General features: G+C 34.3%; 1 protein-coding gene across 1 annotated transcript in view; it reads right to left on the reverse strand.

The window, feature by feature from the left end:
• LOC143235683 (adenylate cyclase type 1-like) overlaps positions 1-25781 on the reverse strand; it is a 138684-nt gene that overhangs the window by 21358 nt on the left and 91545 nt on the right. The window contains exons 14-19 of the mRNA XM_076473902.1: positions 23095-23179; positions 21679-21774; positions 20435-20694; positions 19729-19849; positions 8524-8643; positions 1312-1458 (exon numbers count right to left, since the gene is read on the reverse strand). Coding sequence (XP_076330017.1) covers positions 1312-1458; positions 8524-8643; positions 19729-19849; positions 20435-20694; positions 21679-21774; positions 23095-23179 — 829 coding nt within the window. The remainder of the gene's footprint in view (positions 1-1311; positions 1459-8523; positions 8644-19728; positions 19850-20434; positions 20695-21678; positions 21775-23094; positions 23180-25781) is intronic.

Below are 25781 nucleotides of genomic sequence, written 5' to 3' on the forward strand. Positions count from 1 at the left end.
ACAAATCAATAATTTAACTTTACAGAATTTAATATATGAAGTTAAGCAAACTCTGTTCACCAAATGAACCTGAAACCAAAACTGAAGTTGCCAAATAGTATTGCTATGAACAATTATCCAAAAACAAATAGTAGAGAACTAAGGATCAGTGTCAGTGATGTCGAGAAACCAACTTGTTGAGAAATTTATATGCAAAAATGGCTCGTTTGGGTTGAGAAAATATTTTACATAGAAGAGCAAACAACGTTTCGACCTTCTTCGGTCATCGTCAGGTTCACAAAGAAAGAGGTAACTGACCGGAAGCTGACCACATGTTTGAAAGGGGTTTATACCTATATTAATATAATAAAATAAATAAAATTATATATTCAAACATCTAATACCGCCCTCTACATTTCAATACACAGTTACACAACCCCTTTCAAACATGTGGTCAGCTTCCGGTCAGTTACCTCTTTCTTTGTGAACCTGACAATGACCGAAGAAGGTCGAAACGTTGTTCGCTCTTCTATGTAAAATATTTTCTCAACTCAAACGAGCCGTTTTTGCATATAAGGATCAGTGTCTCAACATTCTACTTCTACCAAATACAGTAAAGATATTGAACTAAATATAAGACCAGTTAGAAAAAAGAAAAATCTATCTAACATTTATCATCAAATAATTAGAACAAAAAGGAAGGAAGTGAAGTATGGCAAAACTGCAAGGTTAAAAAATTAACCATCAGTTAAACCTGAAGTTAAAGTAGAAATATTCTTTTGACAAAGTATAAAATTACCAACACTGAAACAATGTAATCCACCAAATTAATTGTGACCACTGCCAGTAATTTTAGAAATCTAATCAAGAGAATAACAGCAAAATCCTTTCATATTAGCAATTATTGTTCTGGAGTGAATAAAAGATTTAATTCAAATCATGTGAAAAACAAAAAAATTCAACATAAACAGTAAAATAATTATTAAGCATTTGTTTATTAAACAGAAACAACATAACAAGGGAAAATATCTCAGTTCACAAAGGAAGCCAGTGTAATTTCTCATATCAGAGGTATAAATTATTTAGTGTCAGTTGTTTGTACGTAACTGAGAAAACTTGATTTTATAACATAATTGACTTAGTGTTCAGTAATCAAACAGTTCACTCACACAATTTAAAGATCATACACCATTAAAGAAAGTCTATAAAAATTACACAACAAACAGGATATATAATTTAATGTTGTAAAGTAATTGTGCAATACTGAATTACAATTCTTTTCAATTACAAAATATATTCATTATAGTTGCTAAAAAGGTTGTATATACTTACCTCATCAAAGTCCACAATTATTTCATTCAAAAGTCTCAAACATTCTACACCTTGATTGTTGGCATTAAGCTCTATGTAGAATTCATGAAAATTTGGTATAGTAGCAAACATCACTCCTACTTTACTGTATGATTGATGATACAAGTCCTGTTAAAGTGATGAAAAAACTAGTTTATAAATTACAATATGCAATTAAATATGAATACATAAAATGTTTAGAAGTCTAGTAGTTTTCTTCTTCATTATTAAAATCAAAACACAATATTATAAGGTCATAACACTGCTTACACAAAGTCAACTTGATCAGAATCTAAAGTAACTTAGGAAAATTTAAGCTAAAAGAAGTTCCAATGAGAAATGGAAGCTTGCAAAACAGAAACATAAATGAAATGTGACACCTAAAAATTAAAATTTCTTCACTATTTTCTAATACCTTATGTATACTCTTCAAAACAAAAAATGCAAAAGGGATATTTTTGTTATTTTAAAGAGAAATATATGTAATAACGTTACAAGCTCAGAGTATGTGATGTTACACGTGTTAAGGCACTGATTGTCAGACCAAAATGACAATAAAAGTTGTGCACTTTGAAAACGGAGGAAAACATCGGATTTTTCACCAAAACACATGCGTGTCCAATAAATTTGTTTGAGAGATCTGCATGTTCTGCAAGTGCAACATGTGCAAAATCCCTATAAAATTGACGGGTTCTCGGTTACCATAGCTCAGTGTTAAGCCACAGACACGCAATACAGTTACGCCAAGACTGACTGAAGCACAACGCAACAACACCATTGGTCGCTTGGAAGCAGGCGAATCTCGATCAGATGTTGCCAGAGCTGTGAATGTCCACCCAAGCACCATCACAAGGCTATGGAATCGTCACCAACAACATGGATCAACTCGTGACTGTCCACGATCTGGCAGACCTCGTGTGACCATGCCCGCACAAAATCGCTACATCCGGTTACGTCACCTTTGGGATAGGACCACCACTGCAACGTCTACTGCCTCAACCATACCAGGGCTGCGTAGGATTTCTGATCAGACCGTACGCAACCATCTATGAGATGCAGGAATCCAACCTCGACGTCCAGTCAGAGGCGTCATCCTCACCCAGCAACATCATCAAGCATGGCTGCAGTGGACTCGGGCACATCGGGTATGGCCTCATCAACGATGGAGGCATGTTTGGTTCAGCGATGAATCACGTTTTATGCTTCATAGGCAGGATGGAAGGACCCGTGTTTACCGTCACCGAGGTGAACGTTTTGCAGCAAACTGTGTGCAGGATGTTGACAAATATGGTGGTGGCAGCATCATGATGTGGGCTGCCATCGCCTACAATGCCAGAACAGACCTTTTGCACATTCGAGGGAATCTTACGGCTCAACGACACGTCGACGAGATTCTTAGGTCCCATGTGCAACATTTTTCATCATGACAACGCCCGTACTCACACAGCCCGACTTACCACTGTCTTCTTGAGACACCACAACATCAACGTTCTTCCCTGACCCTCCAGATCACCAGATTTAAACCCCATCGAACATCTTTGGGACGAGTTGGACCGACGTCTGCGACGGCGACTACCTCAACCGCAGACTCTACCTCAGCTTGCAGCAGCTTTGCAGGCTGAGTGGACAGCCATTCCACAGGATGTGATTCGTCATCTCATCGCTTCCATGGGCAGGAGATGCCAAGCAGTTATTGATGTTCACGGGGGACATACTCGTTATTGACGTTGAGTGACATTAAACTTCACCTAGTGAACGTGGACTTTGCAGACTTTGGATGTTCAGCAGTGAATGTGCAAAGTTTCACACATGTCATACAGAACTACCCGAAATAAACTTGTTAACAATTTGTCTCATATTTTGCCTTTTGTGTGTTTTTTTTTAAGAGTATATATATATAAAATTAGATTTAATGTTGTACAGAAGAAAAACAAATAAATACATGAAAAATATATACTTAATAAAATAAAAAATGCATCAATTAAACAAATATTCAGTACCAGGACACAAATCATTATAAAATATGCCCTGCTTCTTATGAAGAGGTAGCAGTGAAAGTAAAACCAACTTGTATTTGTGGTACACCATATATCAAGCTTAACTCAAGATTCCCAGCCTCTCATGCTTAAAAAGAGAAAGAGAAAAAAAAGGAAAGATGTGGATACTCAGATGTTAATATTTTCCTACTTTAAAAATATATTTCCAATATATATTTGCCTCTCTCTCTCTTTCATACTTATAGTTATACTCAATTTGACTACCCTCTACTGTGCAATGTTTTTGCTCAACACTAGCCTTGAAACTCCAACCTTACTCCATTTCTATAATACATGGTTCAGCTGCTTTAGTGCATGCAACTGAATATGCAACAATCCTCCACCAATAGGAATGCAAGACATCCTTCTATCATAGCTGACTCCCTCTATGCAGTTAAACCAAATCTTCACTTCAAGATTAGTTACAAAAAAACATACCTACACCATAGGTGGGAAGATGGTTGGGAAGTGTGATAAGAGTTGAGTATCTATCAGGAATATATTTTTGATGTTGGAAAATATCAACTTCTGATACAATCACTTACCTCCCTCATAGTTACAGCTAGAATCCCACACTGATCAAGTGAAAAGGCTGGTGTGATGGTACTTAGATGAGTACCTTTCAAAAGCATGTGAAGAGGAAAGACACCCCTGGGAGACAGTACCACATCAGAACCAAATATTCACTTCACACATGTGGAGCCAGTAGGTGTTGTGTCACAAAAAGTAATGGAACAAGATACCAATTTCAAATCGAAAAGAAGTGGAATATGTGTGTACAGTGAGTGTATAGTGGAATATGTGTATGTTGAACCATAAGCAGAAGGTCAGCTCTGATCTATACCAGTGGTACTAGGAAACTCAACTAAGCCACAGTAGGAGTAGGATCCTCAACCATTAACCTCAGAACTAACTACCAGAAGGGAAGAGGAGCCTTCATTTGAAAAACCTAAACCATCACATGTACAAATCCAGCACCACCTGCAGTAATAAACCCAAATTGTGTGCACTTAAATGAAGACAGGAATGTGAAAATGAAAAGTGGAGGATCAATTCCTTTCCAAAACCTCTATACAGACAGAATATCACTGCCCTACTCTTGAATGAATGGGAATGTGCACACTAAAGGAGGATTTGCCTATGATACAGCATGAAGTAGCAGCTAAGAAGTGATCAAGACTCTCATTCCACAAGAAGAATGGGAGGGGAAATAAAATGCATTGGAGAATCCAGAGAAATATATCACTGGAAAAAGTGAGATGAGTAATCACAAAACTGTATTTTGAAAAGCAGTGAATTCTTGATTAAATCTATCCAAGGAATATTAGGGATAAGCAGCAATTTCTGTCTGCTTTACTCATGCAAGTCCACAAGTCTACATTCTTGTATAAACATATTTATGAAGCAGTATACTGCAAGGGCTAACCTGTGAGCAGTCATATGGAATACCTTATCTCAACAGTGAGCAATATAGACCTGTTAGATCACACAGTATAGATAATAGGAAATACGACTGATGGACAGGCACTTCTCACCACAGAGGAAGGATCCATATAATGTGCAAAAAAGCCACTGAAAACAAAACTTTAGTAAAAATCACTTACCCATTCATAATATGAAGTAAAAAGCACAGTATGGCAACAGGAAGAAGACAATATTCAGCTGAGAAAGAAACTGAAACCAATTGAAATAATGGAGCACATACATGAGAGGAATGGTCCATATGATGACTTGGATTATTCCCTCCCCCCAAAGAACATTGAAAATTAGCACCCAAGGACGGGGAAATGAGAAAAATTAGAAGTGTTGACAGGATTTAGAAGAGGAAGAACAATAGACAAAACAAATAAGTTGACAAATCTATCCAGTGAGGATAAAGGGAGAAAGGATATGTGAAATAGAAAGATTACCTTGGATAAACAATCTGAAGCAGGAGCTTTGACATCAAGAGAGAGGAGAGAAGGGAAAAAGGAGTGAAGGCAAAAAATTACTGTCACAATGATGAAACTTTGAGGAATGGACAGCAACTGACTGTTGTGGAGACACAAGTGTAGAGAACGACATATTGAAAGTCTTCCACCTTTCGTTTTCAAGTCATGCCTTTGAAACGTCATCCTCTACACTTGTGTCTCCATAATAGGCAGTTGCTGTCCATTCTACAACGTTTCATCACGAATATTCTGCCTAAACAATTTATCAGAAAATTACTGTCACAAACTGCAGAGATCTCATGGATGGAAGAACAACCAGGATAAATGAAAATGCAGATGCAGTTAATGGTGCAAGAGACATCAAGGGCAAACACAATTAACCACTGATGCCAACAAGCCAACAGAAGTAGGAAATAAGCCTCCAATGAGATGTGAAACAAGGAACAGGAAGGGAAAGAGTATAATAAACAATATTGAAAATCCAAACCAGCAAGTAAGCGTGACAAAGAAAATGATAGATAAGAACAGACTGAAACAAAAAATAAATAACAGGAGAGGAGAAGACATGAAAAAAATTGGAAAAACAAAAGGTAAAAGATAATTGTATTCAAGAACTGGCAACAGTCAAAAAAGAGACCTTCATCGAACAACCAAATAAGAATGTTGGAAAAATGATATAAAGTAGAAGAGGAAGACAAGATCCACAGCAGAGAAACCAATGGCAAAAACATGATACAATATTGCTGGTACACAGAAATAGTTGAGAGATGGACTGTGCAGGAAAAAAAAAGGATGCAATCCATGTGGAAAGTTTGGAATCTCTCACAAGGCCTCAAACAAAAGTCACTTGTGAAGCTGTAGGGTGGGAATGGAATGATGAAACACCGCCAAGTGAGTTTGATGGAGAAATGAAAAGGAGAGAGGAAGACCAAATGGAGGAGAAACCTGGAAAAGGAGAATTCACAGAATCCATGGTAAAGTGAGCCAAAACAGAGCTACAAGAAGGACTCAGCAAAGAATAGTTTGATAAATAAAGGAACTCTGGAAAGAAGGCAGATGAGAGGCTATGAACAAATGTAGAGGTCCTTTCAATTCTGATTAAGGGCATTGAACCCCAAAGCCATAGGATGTGGAATAGTAAGCTGAAGTTTGATATTCAAATGAGTGGCAAATTGAGATCAAGCAACCAAGAATAGAGTCATCAGAAGACTTGTGGGTCAAGGTATCACTCCATGGAGCAAAACTTGTTCGAACGGGTCAGACAATCCTCTATAAGTGAAATAATTGCAAACTCAGAAAGACAAAATTATTGAAGTTGAAATTAGAAATTGAAGTTCTAAAATCAAGAGAAATGAAGCACAATAAATAAAAAACGTGCTAAGCATCTGAATACTGTAATGCCAAATCAAGAAATGAAGATTAGATCCAACTGCATAGAGGGAGTCAGCTGTGAGGGCATGTTGCACTCCTATAGGTAAAAGATTTTCAGATGCTCATTGCATGCTATATAATGGTATACATGTGAAGTTAAGGAGGAGTTTCAAGGCCAGTGGCAGTTGAAAACAACTATGCAGTGTAGGATATTCAAATTAAAAACAGCTGTAACTGTGAGAAGCAGTAAGTGATCCTATTGGAACCACAATATCCACCATTTCTACCACCTTTCACTCTTGTTGCCAGAAGTGGGAAGATGGTTGCTGACAAAAATAATAATAAAAACAAACAGTAACAAAGATAATAATTATAGTGCTATACTTCAATGAAAAGACAGCAAAATTGTCCTTGAAGCTGACATTCGAGCCTCCACAATGACATTTGGACATAAATACCAAGATATTAAGATACCACTAAAATAAACCCAACTTTTTGCTATTAGTATAGCTCTTATCCTCCTTCTTGTCATGCTACTATCTGGTTCTTTAATGGTTTTTAAGAGAACCACACAGTAGCAAGTCTTGTATAGAGAAGGGTGATACAATTACATTAATATAACAACATAACATATAAAAATATCCAAATAAGTAATTATAATTATTTTCCTCCAAAAAATAAATTTCAAAAATTATTTCCTATTGTATATATTATGATTTTATTTATGTTATTACTTTCAAATTTGGGTAAGTACTTTTTATTTATTATAAAATAAGTTTAAATATTTTATTAAGTTTTATTTTCATCGAAGCCATTGCAAATAAACTTTTGTACTAATATACTTATATTAAAATCTGTATATTGTTACAAATTTTACAATATCTAAAAAGTTTTGAATGTATAACACTCTGTATAGCATTTGTTGGAACATTACCATTTGGTGAGGGAAGTACATGTATATATGTATGAATTTGAGTTGAGATGTAGGTATAAGCACTCAACTCTGCACCTTTAACTAATTTTCCATAACTACTAACTGGTTTATCATCTCCTTTTTGGATTTTGCTTCATACATAGGATATCCCCAAAGCTTTTAGGTGCTACTGACACAGGCAATCTCCATCATGACCTTTGGATTACAACTCAAATGTGTGATGAATTGTTATGAAACAAAATTTTGAAATTTTCTTGTATTAAGCTCATTATTGTTTTACAGTGCTGATTTTGGTTTCCTTTTGCCAATTAATATAACAGTTTTAAAGTTATTCCTTTTATTACATATGTTTGTGTGTGTGCAATTGGTTATTATTGAGCTATTTATAAATTTATTAATATTTATATACATATATATATATATATATATATACACAAAATCATGTTACGATTATATTTTATGACATTACATTCTACTACACAGACCAGCATATTAATTAAACTACCTTACCAGCTAATCACTTTCTGGGCTACATTTAGCTTTGATCTATCTTGGTATGTTACTTTGATTAGAAGTTACTGATGATACACATATATACATATATACACACACACATTTTCTGTAAAGTGAATAAAATGTTGAATTTGATGAGGTAAAACAGAATCTTATAAATCCAAACATACAGATCTTTTTAGTATTATACTGAGCTTTTAAAATTTAAATCAACATATTATTTAAATGAAAAATTTCAATTAAATAAACAGAATTACATATTACATGTGCACTGCACACTTGTAAATAAATGTTTTAACTTTTGCAGAAGCCTTGAAAGAATAGCAATGACTTTTGAGTGTCAATCAAAGATGAATCTATTGTTTTTCATGACTGTTGTTTTTCTTCTTTTGATGGTTCAATGAATTACCGTATTGCTTCTAAACTGACTGTCCAAGAAGTGAGTAGCAACATGAGGTGGGAGCAAGTTGAATAAAATACGACTATTGCTGTTCTGTAGTTCATGCATTTCACACTTCTCTTCATAAGCCTGAAATTAGCAAATAAAATTAAATTAAAATTGGTAACACATTATAAAACCTAAGTAAAAACTCAAATAATGCTACACAAATTGTATATAATAATTAACTCTTGTTGAAAGAATGACTTCTCTTGTGAACAGTTTCTCCCACTCACAAGGAATCATCAAAACCCTGTAATATTTGGCAGACTCAATAAAACTTGCTAATAAAGAAAAAATTATCCTAATCAGCAACTGAACTATTACAGAATAAAATTCTAAGATTTGATTCAACAAGTTGATGCTAAATAAGTGATCTTCCTAACTAAATTCAACACTAGTTGCTGCAACTTAAGAACTTCTTAACTAATCCAAACAACAGTTAGCACACTACTTCATTTTATCATAAAAAATGTTTGACTTCAAGTCAAACAAAGGCAGTGACTAAAGTGAGTTTTTTAAATGCCACTAATACCTCTAATATTCCACAGATAGCCCATTGTGTAACTTTGTGCTTAAAAAAATCAACCAATCAATCCACTCAATGATACAAAACATTTCTTTTTTTTATCCAAAATCAATAGTCGTGTACAAATAAGTCCTCTTTTAAAAAACAAACTAAAAATTTAAGTCTCTAAATACTGCTAGTAAGACTTTTTAACTACTTAGTCTAAACTAGGTATCAAAATATATATCAACATATAAGAGCCACACAGAAGTCAAACATAAATAGGTAACATCCAAATGATCAAAACAGCCAACTAGAATCTATGATGACTAAAAAAAAAAACCATTTAGAATATCATTAGAAAATGAAAACTCTTAAACCCTGTAGTATCAATTTTTTATTTCAAATGATAGTTGCTTTATAACACTTAATTGTTATATCGACTGGCTTAGTATCAGAAATATTTCACTAAACACAATTTCGTTGAATAATTAGTCTGTTTCCTCAAACAAATGGACTCAGTTGGCCAATTCATTTTCAATATATTCAAAAATAAAACTTCTTGCATCCATTTCTATTAGACCTGATTACAGTTCTAAGCTCAAATATCAAAACTATATTATCTTCAAGACCTGAATTAATAACTAACAGTACAGAATGTTCAAGCACAAGAAAAAGAAAATTGAGCTCGTACAAACTTGTACGTATCATAAAGAATTAAGTTAAATGAAAAGATCCCAAAGAGGAATACAAGTGTCAAACTACAAACAAAAATGATATTTGCAAGTACCATATATCACTTGTGATAAAAGTTGTGTAAAGTACAAATACTTTATTTTAAACCTCTCTGATTTGAAACTAAAAATGGACAAATTCAGAAAATTGTAGGGGAAACACCTTCAGTTTACATTATTTATATAACACATGTTAGGTCTATTAACTTCTGATGCCTTACCACCTTTAGGCATTGAAAGAAGGGTAGTGGTAGTTTGGGAGCACAGTGAAATGCTGCTCCTGCAGCTTAAGTTGGATCTGAGTTTCAATACTTCAAACTCATAAAAATATCTATACAGCTTATTTATTTACACCCAAAGTTAACTGTCTTTCACAACCATCCTCTCAGGGTGTCAGAGAGCACCAAGTTGTTTGTAATCCCACCACCTCCATTGGTAGAGCTCTATCCCACACACAGTGTCACTCACCCTTAGATGCTGTTGAAAAGCATCACGTAACCACTTCAACTCAAGAGTAGGTTTCAGAGCATTAACATGAGGAAATAATTTTTTCATATGTTGTTTGATTACTAAGACATACAGATATACTATTAAAACACATAAAATACATTTTACAACTATACTGTGCATTTAAAACATACATTTCTAAAAGGCTTATTATTTACTTTATATACAATGAAGACAGCTTTATAGATTTTCTTTTGCAGATTTGCAAAGGATTATTAATACTATAGTGCTTTTTGAAATGTTGTCCATTAATAAAATATGAGTTTTTTAAACTTTTATTAATATCTTGTATATGGTAACAAGTTGCTGTTTTTCCCTTAATGCTTCATGTAAAGAGAGTTTTTCTCTTGGTAATATAATTCCCCAATGGAACAGCAGTAAGTCTAAGGACTTAAAAATGTTAAATCTTGGTTTAGTTCTAAATGTGACTTTGCTCTAAAATTAACAAACTTAGTAATAAACAATTGATATATGTAGTCCAACAGATTTTGGTAGGGCTCAAGAACTACAGAATTTAGCTCTATACCTTTGATTTAAACTACAATTTTTATTAAAGTCTTGTACTAGCTGCATATGTACAGCCCTGGATTAACCATTAAGCAAAATAAGCATGTGATAAGGACACCAATGGAAGGGAGGCACCACAGTTTTTTTCCCTTAGCCATCATGCCCTTAACCTTTTCACTGCTACACTCAACCTTATTCGATTTTTTTTTGTATCTGTCTTTATCTGCCATGTTTGACTTTACTCTGCATTGTTAAAAATACATTTTCTTTGCCTCAGTGAGTAACTAAAGGTTTGAGAAACTACTAAACTATGTACCTGAAGTAAGAAGTCATTAATTTGTAAAAGATTACTGTAAAGAGCAGTACAAAATGTTGACAAAACTTCAGATAAATGATAATTGTATGTTATGATGTTTGACCTTAAAGACAAAATATTTTTCTCAATCATTCCTTCTGTTGTGGCTATTTGTAAGAAATTATAGGCAGTGGAATTATTTTGTTTTATCTTTTACTGCTTTATTCAGTCACATCTACAGAAAAATAAGAGTATAATACCACAGAAACACAAGTCAAACGAAATGTTAACAAATGTGTACAGAGACATGGCTAGTTTTGTGTTTTTCTCAGCTTCTGTTTTCATACGTTTATTTGGGTTATTGTCTCATTTGTTTCAGTTTCATTTGCAGTATTATTGTGTTTCTCATGTGTGTTTTGTAATATTTTCATAACTGTGTTTCTCACTGAAGCTTTTGTGTGCTGTAATTTTTTGGATTTAAACAATTTTCTGTGAAAAAAATCCTCCTTTGTGTGAGGGTACACGTTTTGAAACTTATCATGCCAAGAAAAAATTTAGAAAGAAATGCCACTGTAGCAATGCCACCATTCACAGATTGCACGTAACATATAAGAGTATTTGGGCATGTATTCCCTTGTGATTATGTAATAACATAAACAGATCTGAAGCTGAGATTTAATAAGGGGATAAATAGCCAACAAAATTTTGTCAAATATGCCATTTTTTAAACCCAAAAATGGAGATCACAATTATATTCTCCTTACTTCTTCCTTGATCCTATCCTGATGTCATAATGCCCCCACCCTTTGGTGATATTTTTTATGAGACAAATGAACAATCTAAGACAGAAACATAGAGACAACAACGACAGACTTTTAGGTGTAATTCAACTATTTTGCGACTATCAATTCAGATCAGTATGTGTTCTATTACATTTCTGAAAAGCTGGGAAAACAACTGATTAGAGCAGTCTACAGATGATGATTCAACCTTTTAGGTCAAATTGCATAAGCATTTGATGTGTACAACTACATGATTCTTAATATTGTTATGTATACACTATACTAATAGTAGTAGTACAGTACTGTGGCACTGTGGTTATACAAAGATACTGTAAAGAATTGACAAATCAACAAAATCAACTTAGGATTGTCTGTAAAAGTGCATAAATTGAACAAGTTTAGGTGAGAAAGGTTAGTACTGAGTACTAGGCTTAACATTAGTGGCCTCAGTTGTAATGTATTAGCATCAGGCTTAATGTTAATGTTGTTATCTGAGAACTGAGTGACAATAATGTTAGACCTAAATACTGTAACTAGTTTAGTGTAAGTACACTGCAAATGCTACTGTAGCCTGGAATAATGAAGTGAACTATTCCCAATTTATGGCCATCATTTTGATTTGCCTTCACATCCAGGCATGCAGATAAAGTTTCAGACAAATGTCTATCTTGTTGATGTATGGTTTGTTGGCTCATCTAAAGTCAGCCACATCAAACCTGAGCTCAAAGTTGAGGTTACAACTCATTCTTCAAATATTTGGTTAGGATTAAATACTCTAGCCTAGGCCTAACCCAGTATTTAGTAGTTCAATGAGGCAGTACAGTTTACAATTGATTATATGTTATGTATGTGTACCAGTAAATAATTATCACTGTGTCTACTACAGTATGTGTTGTTGATCACAAATTGTTTTGAAATACTTTTTGGCTCACAATAGATTTGCATATAACCATTGATATTGTTTCCTACATACAGCTACCATAGGAACTAACTTAATGAAACTTCTGCAATGACTGAAAACTAATTCTCCTAAAATGGATTGAAGCCAGTTTCGAATCAATTCAAGACTGACCTCAAATGATTTTCAACCAATCAGAATGCAGCAAGTCAATAAAGGTATTTATGAATTCATGTTTATGTGATGATGGACCTAAATCCTAGAATAACTTGCTGACAATCTTTGTCTAAATGTAGACATAGAATTTGGTATGTTTGATTGTCTTATCAACGTTTCTCTTCATGAATTACAGTGTTTTTCTAATCACTATAACTATATATGATCCATATTCTTTTGTATTTTTTTTATTTTTGTTTCTGTACTTTTCAGACTGCAAGATGAAACGTGTTCAATTAAGTGGTGCACAAAAGAGAAAACTGGCAAAAAAGAACCAACAAAAGGCGTTGGATTTAGTGGCCAAGACTGGAAAGCTAATTTTTTCCATCAACAACACGATCTTCCAAATCAAAACCCATCTCTGCCATCAGAAGTCACTTGTACTGCATCTGACTCTGGCAAGAATGAAGTTAAACTAAGCTCCACACCTACAAGTACCACTTTGCCCATCTCAAGGTCAGAATATCATGGTGACGTTGAGGTTTCACAGGCTGGCTCAACTAGCACAAGTCTCACAACTGATCTTACTTTGCCTGTAAATTCTCCTGATATCACTAGTGTTAATATTGATGTAAGTTGCTCTGCAAGACAGTCAGAAGTTGAAATAATTGCTGAAAATGAAAATATATTGGAGTATGGCAAAATGCTGGAGTATCTGAAAAGTACAGCTTTAATATAGGTGTGCTTCTAAGCTTTTCGATCTAAGCGATAGTTCATAAGTATCAGTCAGTAGGCCTAAGTATACGTGCAAGTATCGTGGCAGCAAGATTACTCTGTGACTTCATGTTTACAGCTTTCAGGTTCACGTAATCAGAGATTACCAATTTGCAAATTGAACAGTCCACATAAGTGGTTGCAAAAATCATCCCCCCCCCCATCGGGTGTAAAAAATCTACACCCCTGCCTGGAAAAAAACTGAAGAAGGGTTATAAATTTTCAAACTTTTATTTCACTTTCAGCACTTATTGAGTCTTAATGTCTTGTCAGTTAAACAATGAAGGGGCTGAGGGGGGGCACCATTATTGGGCTGTGCTTAGGGCATTTAAAAAACTAAAAACATTTTTAAGGCAGACAATGTCACCATCGCCAATAAAACTATCTAATGTTAATAAACTTTGGGACAGAACATGTTTAAAATGGTGCTGTCGTTGAGAATCGTAATGATGGCAAGACATTAAAATGTAGCTTATTGTGATCTGAGTATTACACAGACAACACATTGGTGCATCAGTCCCAGATAAAAGAAAATGATGGGTTAAGAAACTGTGACCAATGCGTAGTCTAGTTGGAACAACTTCCTCTTTTCGATCCTTACATTAGCAAGACGGACAAAGTCCAGTAGAGGACTTTATTTGAAAAAGCTTGTTGTCACATTGCTCGCTCCAAGCCGACTACCAACTGGCACCAAGCCAAGACTTAAATACAGGACCATAGTCCATGTATGGAACAGGCACAGCAGTGACAGTACCAGAGTAGATAGATTCAGCAGCGATACTGGCGAGCTCATTCCTGTGAATTCCAACGTGGCCCAGTATCCAGAAAAACTGGATGAAAGTAGATGTTAAAGAGAAATGGGCCAATCAGTTTTGAATATCAGCAAGAACAGGATATGAACTAATGTGAAGCGATTCCAGAGCCAGTAGAAAACTAAGCAAATCAATATAAATAGTGCAATTTGAGTACTGCTTAGCTTCCGTGTGATCCAGGGCAAGAGAAATGGCATACAGTTCAACAGTAAACACAGAAGCTGTAAAGGGGATTCTTCACACAACCACCAAACCACAACAAACCATGGCAAGCCCACACAGTCAAATAATTTTGAACCATCTGTATAAATAGGAATGGAAGGATGGTTCATGAAATGTTCATCAAATAACAGACAGTATTTCCAATTTGGAGTATCTGCTTTTTCAGATGACTTAAAGATAGGTCAAAATTGAGGACTATAAGAAGCCATGGTGGGATGGGCTAACTAGTGGATACAGCAATGTTATCCAAAGACAGACCAAATTCATCCAACTGCACATGGAATAAGAAGGCCAAAAGGAGCAATGGCAGATTGTCTGTTCTGAAAATGTATGGCACACTGAGGAAGGAAAGGAAAACACAGCCCCAAGTGGGATGCTTTGGTAAGGAACAAAATTTTGAAGCATATAGTAAAGACAGTTGCAAATGGCAGAGTTGCAAAGAAGGTTCATTAGACTCTGAGTATAAGCTCTGAACTGGAAAAGTGCATAAAGCCCTGGTGCAAAGCCAAGTCCTTGATGATGAATGGGATTCAACATTTTAAGGCCAAGGTCCTGGCAGAACCATAGACCAGTGATCCATAGTCGAGTTTCGATCGAATAAGAGCACAATATATCTTCAGCACAAAACAAGAGTTGGAAGAGAGAACATGGAGGATGCTCAGTGCTCTTGCACATTTGACATGTAGCTGCTTGATGTGTGGTATAAAGGTCAGCTTACAGTCAAAGATAAGCCCCAACAAATTTGTCTCAGAGACCACTGGCAGCACAACTTTACCAATACAGAGTTCAAGATCAGAATGAATACCTCCTTGGTGGCAAAAGTACATGCAAATGGTTTTAGAGAAAGAGAAGTTAAAGCCATTTGTTGTGGTCAGCTTCAGTAAATGACTGAGGGCAATCTGTAGCTGCTGCTCAAAATACCTCATCTTCAACGACTGACATGAGATGCAAAAGTCGTCAACATAAAACCAGTTTGCAAAAGTAAGAGAGAGATGTTCAGTCATGGCATTAATTTTTATACTGAAAAGTGTGGCACTGAAAATGCAGCCCTCAGGGACTCCAAGTTCCTGTAGAAAGGAATGGGAAAGTGTCGAACTCACACAAACTTGGAATCGCCTGTCAATTAAAAATTTTTACTAAAAGTGGACAAATGACCATGTAACCCATATAAGTGGATTTCTCGCACAATGCCATACTTCTATGTAGTATCATAAGCCTTCTCAAGGCCAAAGAAAATTGATACAAGATGTTGTCATTTGAAAAAAGGCTTCTCTGATCAACGTTTCAAGTTGAATCAGGTGGTCTATGGTAGAGCACTATCATTGGAATCCAATGAGGGCAAGAGGAGGTTGTATGATTTGGGAAACCAAACAAGGTGAGCATTAACTATCCTCTTTAATGTTTTACAGAGACAGCTCATTAAAGCAATTGGAAGGTAGTTTGAAGGAATCTTTGGATCCTTCCCAGGCTTTGAGAAAGGTAGGACAATAGCCTGGCACCAGGTATCAGGAAAAACATTTTCCTGTGAGATCCTGTTAAAAACAATCAGATGAATAGCAAGAGAAGCAGGAGATAGAACGCGCAGCATTTCATAGTGTACATCATCAGGTCCAACCAGTGTACTACCAGACCAATGAAGGACTAGTTTGAGTTCCACCAATGTAAAGGGTTGATTACAGTCATAAATACAATCAGTTCGAAAGCACAGAGGTGATTGCTCTACCCAAGTCTTTATGACTAAGAAGGTGGAGGAAGAAGCAGAAGTGCTAGATATCCAGCAAAAGCTTTCACCCAGAGTATCAGCAATGCCCCAGGTATCAGCTACTTCCTGGTTATCAGAGAGCAAGATTGAAAGTGGGACAGAATTATATTGCCCCTTGACCTTTCAACTTTTGTCCCATATGACTTTGGAACTGGTGGTGGTGGAACTGCTGGTTGTAAACTTAATTCAATACTCCTTATGGCTTTAGCGTCTTACTCACTGAACATGTGTATGGGTCTGCTCAAAAGTGATGCAGTGTGAGAGTGTGTGATACCTACGAAACGTATCCCAGGCCCGTTTTTGAGCCTTCATTGCCATGTGGCAGGCAGGATTCTACCATGGAAGAAGATATCATGAAAAACATGTCAAGGTTTCAGGAATACATTGAGGAGCTACCTGTATAATGCAGTGAGTTACTGCTCCCACACAGTCGTCTATTGGAGGTTTACAGATGATGGCAGGACCAAGTTTTGTGAGAGCAGTGAAAGAGGGCCAGTTTGCTTGATACAGCTTCCACTGGGGCACATGGGTCTGGTGGCTCTAACCACAGCCAGTTTCTCTCAAAATTATAGGAAAATGATCAGTGCCTCATGAATTATTGTCAACACTGCATGAAAAGTGGGAGAATAGTGAAGGGGTGCAAATTGAGAAATCAATAGCAGTAAAGAACTGACTAGGTGCATGAAAATAAGTATAAGAATCGCAATTGAAAAGAGAAAGGTTGTGATCAGAGAGCATACACTCTACAGAGCAGCCCCTCCCTTCAATATCAGCACTTCCCCAGAGGAGATGATGCCCATTAAAGTCCCCCAGAATTAAAAAGGGAGATGGCAACTGTTCAATGGGAGCATCAAGGTCTGGTTAATCACAGGTCTCTTCAGGTGACAGGTAGAGAGAACAAACAGTGATGGTACAACCCAAGGAAACACAGATAGCTATGGCCTCAAAGTGTATGTTGAGTGGCAAAGACAAGGTGGGCACATGCTGATCAACCAATTGTGCCTCCCGTCCATACACTCATCCATCACACAGCCTATCATTTCTATACAAAGAAAACTACTGAAAGATGATTGTATCAGCAGGTTTCAGAAATGATTCCTGTAAGGAAGGACATACAGGATGGTAGGAAGCAATCAGTGTTTTGATGTCATCCAGATTATAATGTAAACCTTCACAGTTCCATTGTATCAAGATGGCCATTTTTATTTAGGTGTAGGTGAATTGGTGGAGAACCCTTCTGTTTACGACCACGTCTTTTTTCTTTACTGTCTTTATTCAAGGGAGGTCTATCGACCTCCATGGATCCTGCCCTGGGTTTATTGGGCAGGTCTTTGCTGTTGGAAGAGGATTCCAGCAACTGAGAACATGAACGAATGATTGTTTTGCATCTTGGGGTGGGAAAAAAAGATGTATCCGAGGAAGTGGATCTTGGGATTTGTGGAATGTATGTCAGGTACAGAGATGGGTGTTGAAGTTGATTCATTAACTTTTTTAACCATGAAGGTCAAAAGGCATTTCAGTTGGTTTGAGAAGAATTCTTTTGGAGGCCCAGAGAGATCCGTCTGCACTCCCACTGTAGTAGTGGAATGAAGTGCAACAACATATATCGATGATGAAGTTGTGGACTGCAACTTTTGAGCCTCAGGGTAAGTAATGTTATGAATAGTTTTCAAACACTTCACCTTTTTTCTTCCAACCATTTAAGGCAAGAATGAAAGTAGGACGGGTGAGAGCCATTGCAATTGATGCAATGAGAGTCCGTTTCACATTCACAGGCATCATGGTCCTTGCCACGCAACGAGCACATGTCAAGGAACCATGACATGACATCTTCGAGTGACCGAACCGCTAACACTGAAAACATCTGAGAGGGTTTGAAATGTATGGCCATACCCTACAATTAAGATAACCTGCCTTGATGGTGGCAGGTGGACATGGTGATGTAAATATCACAATGAGAACATTGGTCAGCATTATAATTCCATCTTTACAAGTGGAGAAATACCTCACTGCGGAAACTCCTCGAGTAGAGAAACCAGCAAGAATCTCTAACTCGGAGATGTTCTTCAAATCCCTCTCAACAATAACTCCTCGTGACAAATTCAAAGTAGCAAGAGGTGTAACCTCAATAGGTATAAGTATATTCCCAATTGCCTTTGAATGCAAGAAAAGTTAACTGTGTTGAGATGTGGATGTTTTCACCAATATATCACCAGAGTGAAGTTTCTTTACTGACTTTGGAGAGCCAGCAAGTCCCTCTAGTCCCTTCTGAATGAAAAAGGGAGACATCTGCCCTAAAGGTTTGTGTGAAAGAGAATGCAGTACAAGAAAGTGAGGTACAACAGGTGTTACAGATGTTGAACATTGCTGCTCAGAATCTTCAAAACGTGGTCATTTACCTACAGACTGTTTTTTTCACTATTTTATTTAAGTGTTTATTTGGAGGATCTATAATAAAAAAAAGAAATATTTCGGTGCCCACTGACCCTACCTACCATAAAGCCCTACAAGGGGACGCGCTACAATGCGAAACAACTACATTGCAGCAACGCCAGGGTTTTATGAGCACTATACTCAAACACCAGCATCAGATACAATGTTCACAACATCTGTTGTGGACATCCAACACTGGTACTTAGTTGACCCTAACCAAAGTGGACTAGTTGATTGACCCAAGGGTGGGCCACCCTAAGGCCACCCATGTACAGGAATTTAAGGCAAAAGTGGTATGTTAGGATTAGACTCCTCAACCACCAGGATCTTCTCCTCCCCTTCATGGGTCACCATGCATGACAAACACGTGAGTTGATGTTTAGATCTCAGATGAGGTAAACTTAATTAACAGAACCTTCCCTGGGAGGTCCCCTCACCATGTACAGGAAGCCACACCGAGGGGTGTAAGTTCAAAAGCATAACTGTTAAAAATGCTGATCAGTTATATGTGCTCATATTAAAGATTCATATGGGAAGAAAGATTGTCACTTTTATAATTTTAGAAAAATAGGAAAAACACAAAGAATATGTTATTAAGAGTTTTGAAATAATACGTAAGCATTCTGCAACATTCCTTTTTTTTTAATACCGGATATTTGGTGAAGATAGCCTAGCTGCTTTGTGCCATAAAACACTAAATTAACCAACCAACCAAAATTAATATTTTCTTTATATTAATTAGTCATACACGTATTTCCAATTCTTATGTTATTTAATTATCTCACCTGGGTGTTCCAAAGAAAGTCTAACCTCGCTGCCCATTCCACTTGACGCCCCTGTATCAGCACTGCAAGCATGAAATGAACAATGGCTACTATTCCAATGGTGTGGAGAGGAACATCTGATCTGAAAATTTAGTTTTTTTAATATTTTAATAAACTTGTATTAAATGTCAGAATAACTGATTTTTCACTTATTATGTTTTGTTTCTTCACATTAGATAAACTGATTAAACTTACTGTGTACATTTAATCTAATATACTAAATTGGGATACTGTACTTTTGTTTTTTTAATACATCTAAACCATTTCTTTGCTTAACATTACAATATATGCATTCATATGTTAAATTTGTTAGAAGAATAATCTTATTACAAGTTAAACTGACTAATAAAGAAGGCTAGCATGTTTATAAATTTTGAAATAATGAAGAAATTAAATGTTTCTTTCAGTGATATACCAAACATCTTCAGATTTAAGCTCTCACTCAAAATAAAGAAAAAATTATAATAAGAAACTTGTTTTGCACTTTTAAGAGCTATTATTTGATTTACAATATTTTTTACTGTAGTAAACAGTCTTCACTTATCACTTACAATGTTTTCAGCTCACAGAACTAAAACTCCTTACTCTATAAATTTTAAAAATGAAGGCAGTGTATTTTTTAGTTTTCAAATCTTAAACTCTGACTTGTATTTCTTAAATTCCTTACCCTGTTTGTAAATCATAACAATAAAATAATGATGTATGAGTCATTTCTATTACTAGAAGAAAAATTGTAGCCATTGGCAACAACAGTACTCCCTTGAGAAGGATGGGAAGTTGGAGAAAAACAACAACAGGAAAGAAGGTTAAACAACAACTGATGTATATATACTGTGGTAGTGGACATGATCGATGGTCAGATGTCAAAGGTGCTTCAGTCACATTTGTAGTTGATAAAACACACATGGGTTTGTTGAAACAGGAAAACTATAAAGTTTATTAGATGCATAAAAATACAAATATTCAAGGTTATATTAATATCATAGTTATGTTTAAAGCTTTCACAAAACAATAAAACAGGTGATACTTAAAACTGTTGAAACAGGAAAACTATAAAGTTTATTAGATACATAAAGATACAAACGTTCTAGATTATATTAATATCATAATTATGTTCAAAGCTTTCCCAAACAAAACATATATGATATAGTAAAAACATGTGATACTCAGAATTCATAAATTATATGCAAATGTTCATTTACAAATGAGGCATAAGTGTGGCGTTCAGGTTCACTAATATCTAAGATATAAATTTAAGAGTATCCCTAAAACACAGGATCACAAATACACTGCAGAAAATACCTTATATAATTCACACATTAAATAAAAGTAAAACATGCAGAAGTAAACAAATAAAGCATTCACAAAGTGTTCATTCACAATTATTAACTTGGTTACATGTTTTGACTACTTTACATTTTGACTTTTTTTTTATTCAGCCAGTGGTGATGACTATTTTAGGGTGGCTGTGTCATAGAGATTTGAGAATAAAAGTGGCTGAAGTTACAATGTCTTCTTGTAAAGATTTTCATACCTAAACAAACTAACTGACAGTTGTTGATAACATTGTAATAACAGTGAATGGAAATCATTCGCACTGTACTTCCACAACATTTTTCTGTGTTTTATACAAGGATATCTTTGTGTTTTTTTAATTGATTAATTCAACCAGTGTGTTTAACTAGCTGATGTAAGTTCCTCACAGGGATCATCCCAACATCACTTTGAAAGTGATCAGTTATTTGTAAAGAACATACATACTGCAACCAGTTGATAAATTGTTATTAATGTAGCTATTTGTATGAAACTGAAAACTTGTACTGTATAAATAGATGCTCCCCAAAAAGTAACTATATGTTAATAAACTCAACAAAACTTCAAAGAACTTTCATACAAAAAAGATAAACTTACCACATTAACTTGAGCAACAGAATACACCAAAAGTATAGTAAAAATGGTTATAACAAGTCGGAAAAGAAATGCTTGGTTAATATCCCATGAAATACACTGCAAGTACAAAATAAAAGTTTTATTATTTCATTTCACGAACTCCAAGAGTTATTTTAATGAAAAATAGTAAAAACAAAAAAGACATCTACCAAAGAATGCATACTTAACTTACTGTATCTACCTCCAATAATGCAATTTTGGAATAGGTGTTCTCCACAGATAAAGTGTTGGACTGTAAACTTTTAAAAAATGTAATAATGTTGTAATAGGTGGATAAGTTGAGCTCTAACCAGTAATTTTTTTTAGTTTGTTTAAATTTAGATAATATTGAAGTTAGATCAAGGAAAAACTGAATATCCTAAGTAAATAATATGTAACTTATCAAGTAAACATGATCAGCTAGTGGAGAGACATTTTGTAATCCACATGAATCATTTGGTTTAGTGATAAATGTTGCAGAACTGGGAACACATCATATAATGGTTTATAGTATACTTAAAGAAAGATTTTGTAGAAAAATATAGACAGAAATTAAAATAATTTCAGCTGGAAAGATAAAAAAATAAAAAGAATGATTTAATTTGGCTTTGGAAAATTTTATTTAAAGCAGAAGTTATAAATAAGTTTTAAAAAAAATTTCTCACAAAAAAAAAAGAGTGAATGAAAAACTTGGGGACAGGTTAAGTTTCAAATAAGAAGTAAAAAAATAATTTCTAATGAGTGTGTATCACAGATGAAATTCACAACTATATAATACTAGTAATGGTAAATGTTACAACTGCGATCAAATTCTAAATATCAGTATTACACAAGATAAGATTATGTCTGCATTTTCCAGTTGACTCAATTTTACATTTAGATCCTATTAATTACTCATAGGAAGCTATTCAAATCCATAAAATATTGTAATAAAATTGAAAAACATAACTAAAAACATTATACTCCTTTACATTATTGCAAGAACCAATATATTTGTTTTTGTTGAAAAAAGTTTATTTAAAAAAAAAGAATATTCTTCTTTAATCAAGAAACATGAAAAAAGTGATATCTTTTATTAAATTAAGATGCATGTCAAGAAGAATTCGCATCTTTATTTAATCCAAAACACACAGAAAGAAGTTCACACTTTTCATTAAGCCCAAAAATGTAACAAGGAAAGGATGTCAAGGAAAGTAACAAGGTCCTTAAAGTAGTAATTTGTTTGAGAAATACAAAAATGATATCACATATATTTCAATATCTTAAATTTAGATAAGGAAAACAGAATAAACTGAAAACTTATTTCAACTCCAAAGATATATCACTATTAAATTAAAATGTAAATCTTTAGAAGAAAATTTATAGTGAAGGAAGTTAACAAATGCTTACATAGCCTACCTTTGTTCGAGCAGCCAGTAATAAAACAAAAAGTGCCAACATCCAGAGAAAAGCAATTGCAAACAGAACTGCCAAGAGAAGTGTCCTAAAAAATTAAGAAAAAAAAGAAAAGAGTCAATCTGATTAATCTGAAGCACAATTATTTTCATAACTGACTAACATACTATAGTTATACAATAAGGCTTTGAAATTATTTAATATTTTTGCTCAATTTTAATGTACAGATATATATATGTATGTGTATATGTATACATGTACACACACACATATTGGAAGTGTTTAAGCAGCTAGTGAAACTCCTTAACACAGCTGAACTGTTAAAATTTCTCATTATGACAGTTTGAGGAACTAATTATAATTATGATTCCTGTAATGTGTTAACCAGATGTCAGTAGAACTATAAACATTCATTTTTACAACAGTATGTTTCTAGCTCGACTGAATGAGTAACTTAACTTCAAACTCAAAGTTCTTCTCAATGCAGACATTTTTTATAGATTTGCAAAATGTTTGCTTTAACCCCTTCTGTATCAGGTTTTTTCTGCAAATGAGCTTAAAAGAAGGCAGATTTTTATTTCATTTCTGATAGCATATTTTAGTATATTATAATATGCAAATAATTCAAAATAAGGTGAGAAAAAAATAGTTTGCTTAAATTAATTCATGAAAATAATTTTGAAACAGGGAGAGCACCCAACTTATTTTGAACACACCAACAAAAGGCTTAAATAAAGATAATAACAATTAATATATTACTTTGTTTATTGTTTGAGCACAAGGCTATATGGTAGAATGTCTATGTTGTGCTCACCACCTTAAATTTTAACTTTTCAGTTAAACACAAACTTGACATCAGAATAGCATATACAACCCCAAGGAAATATAAAATCACATTAACGAGTCTTAAAGTATGTTGATTTTGTAATAATCCCATAATTAAATCAAACTGACAACCTTTTCTTGCATGGTATAGGTATAAACTATAAGATTTGTTGGGAAGTTTTGGATAAACATATAAAACATTCCCATCATCTTTATACTGAATAAAAAATAAATGGTGTTTATATATAATAAGAAAAAAGTTGTTACTGAAATCTTTCTTCCTGCTGTTTTATCCATTAACTATTGTTTAAAAACTTCTCAAAAAACAGGCTCAGTATGTAAGAACAATATGTTTTTGCTTATGCCCACCTTAAGTTCTGATTCGAGAATCTAAATTCATTTTAATTATTAAAGATTAGAGCATGATAATTAAAAGTTAAGCTGTCTGAAAAATGACAAAAGATTATTAAACTACAAAAAAATGGACATCGAAAATGAATAAATAATTATACTAATATAACATACTAGAAATACCTTTGCTTATTACTCCATCCACCTATGTTGTTGTCAGAAACTCCTGGTTAAACTTTTAAATTTCCAAAGCCACTACAGACTGCACTCAAAGAAAAATTGTTGCATACTCCCACATGATACAATTTGATGTTAACATCAATTTATTTCGAGAATAATTATTTACATGTATAAAATTTTGAGAAACTTGTCTCCTGCAATATCATCTTCTAAGTACAAGATATTATATTTCTTGATCAAGTTGCTAGATCTAACAAAATGATTGCATTAGATTCTGAGTTAGTAAACAGAAAATTAGAAAGTTTAGAGAATAATAAAGCTAATATCTGGTACATATAGTATTTCCCAAAGGATTTTAAAGTAGGTTAAGAATTGAATATGTGACCCATTAGCTACTTTTTTTCAATTGGCTAATGTTAATTCTACTTTTTCTACTTTCAATGTGGGTGATAAAAATAGTCTGTGGAATAATGGGCCTATTAGTTTTTCTTGTATGTTGAAAAACGTTTTGAAAGACAAATAAAAGATGTTTTAAAAATAATTTAATAAAGTTAAATTTTGTTGTATAGTCAACATGGTTTAACTATAGTAGAATCTTGCCTCACTAATCATTTGACATTCTTTGAAAAGGTTACTGCTTACATGGATGAAGGTAAAGATATGGATTTGGTGTATATGGGTTTCCAGAAAGCATTTGACAACATGCCACAGAAAAGGCTTGCGAAAAAAATTCTCTCTGTAGGTGATGCGAATAAGTTTGCTAAGTAGATAAAAGTGTCTGTACAGAAAAAACAGATCATCATTATAAATATAGTTCTGTCAAACTGGACTAATGTTACAAGTGCAGTATCTCAGGGTTCAATGTCAGAACCCTTATTATTTTTTTAATTTACATCAATGACAAAGTTGAAAAAGTAGTCAATAAATTATTTAAATTTGCTAATGATATTAAGGTTTTGATGTTGCTGGCTGTGAGGAGGACACTACTACTTTATAAAAGGATTTGAATTATTTGTTGAGTTGTGCAAATATATTGCAGATGGCTGGTAATTATAATAAGTGCAAGGTAATGCAAGTGAGATATCATAATTTGTGTTAGAAGTATAATTATGTTTGGAATAACCTTAACAGTATTACAAAAGTGTTCTGGTTGATCAAGCTGTAAGGCCATCCAAACATTATATTGTTGCTAGTTGTGAGACAAACAGAATTTTAGGGCATATCCATAGAAATAATTAATACAAATCTAAAGGGGTTATAATTTCATTTTACAGGTCACAGGTTAGTCCACATTTAGAATGGCCTAGATGGACCAACAGTTCCTTTTTAGCCCT

Source organism: Tachypleus tridentatus, chromosome 12 (assembly GCF_004210375.1).
Source record: "Tachypleus tridentatus isolate NWPU-2018 chromosome 12, ASM421037v1, whole genome shotgun sequence".
Classification (NCBI taxonomy): domain Eukaryota; kingdom Metazoa; phylum Arthropoda; class Merostomata; order Xiphosura; family Limulidae; genus Tachypleus; species Tachypleus tridentatus.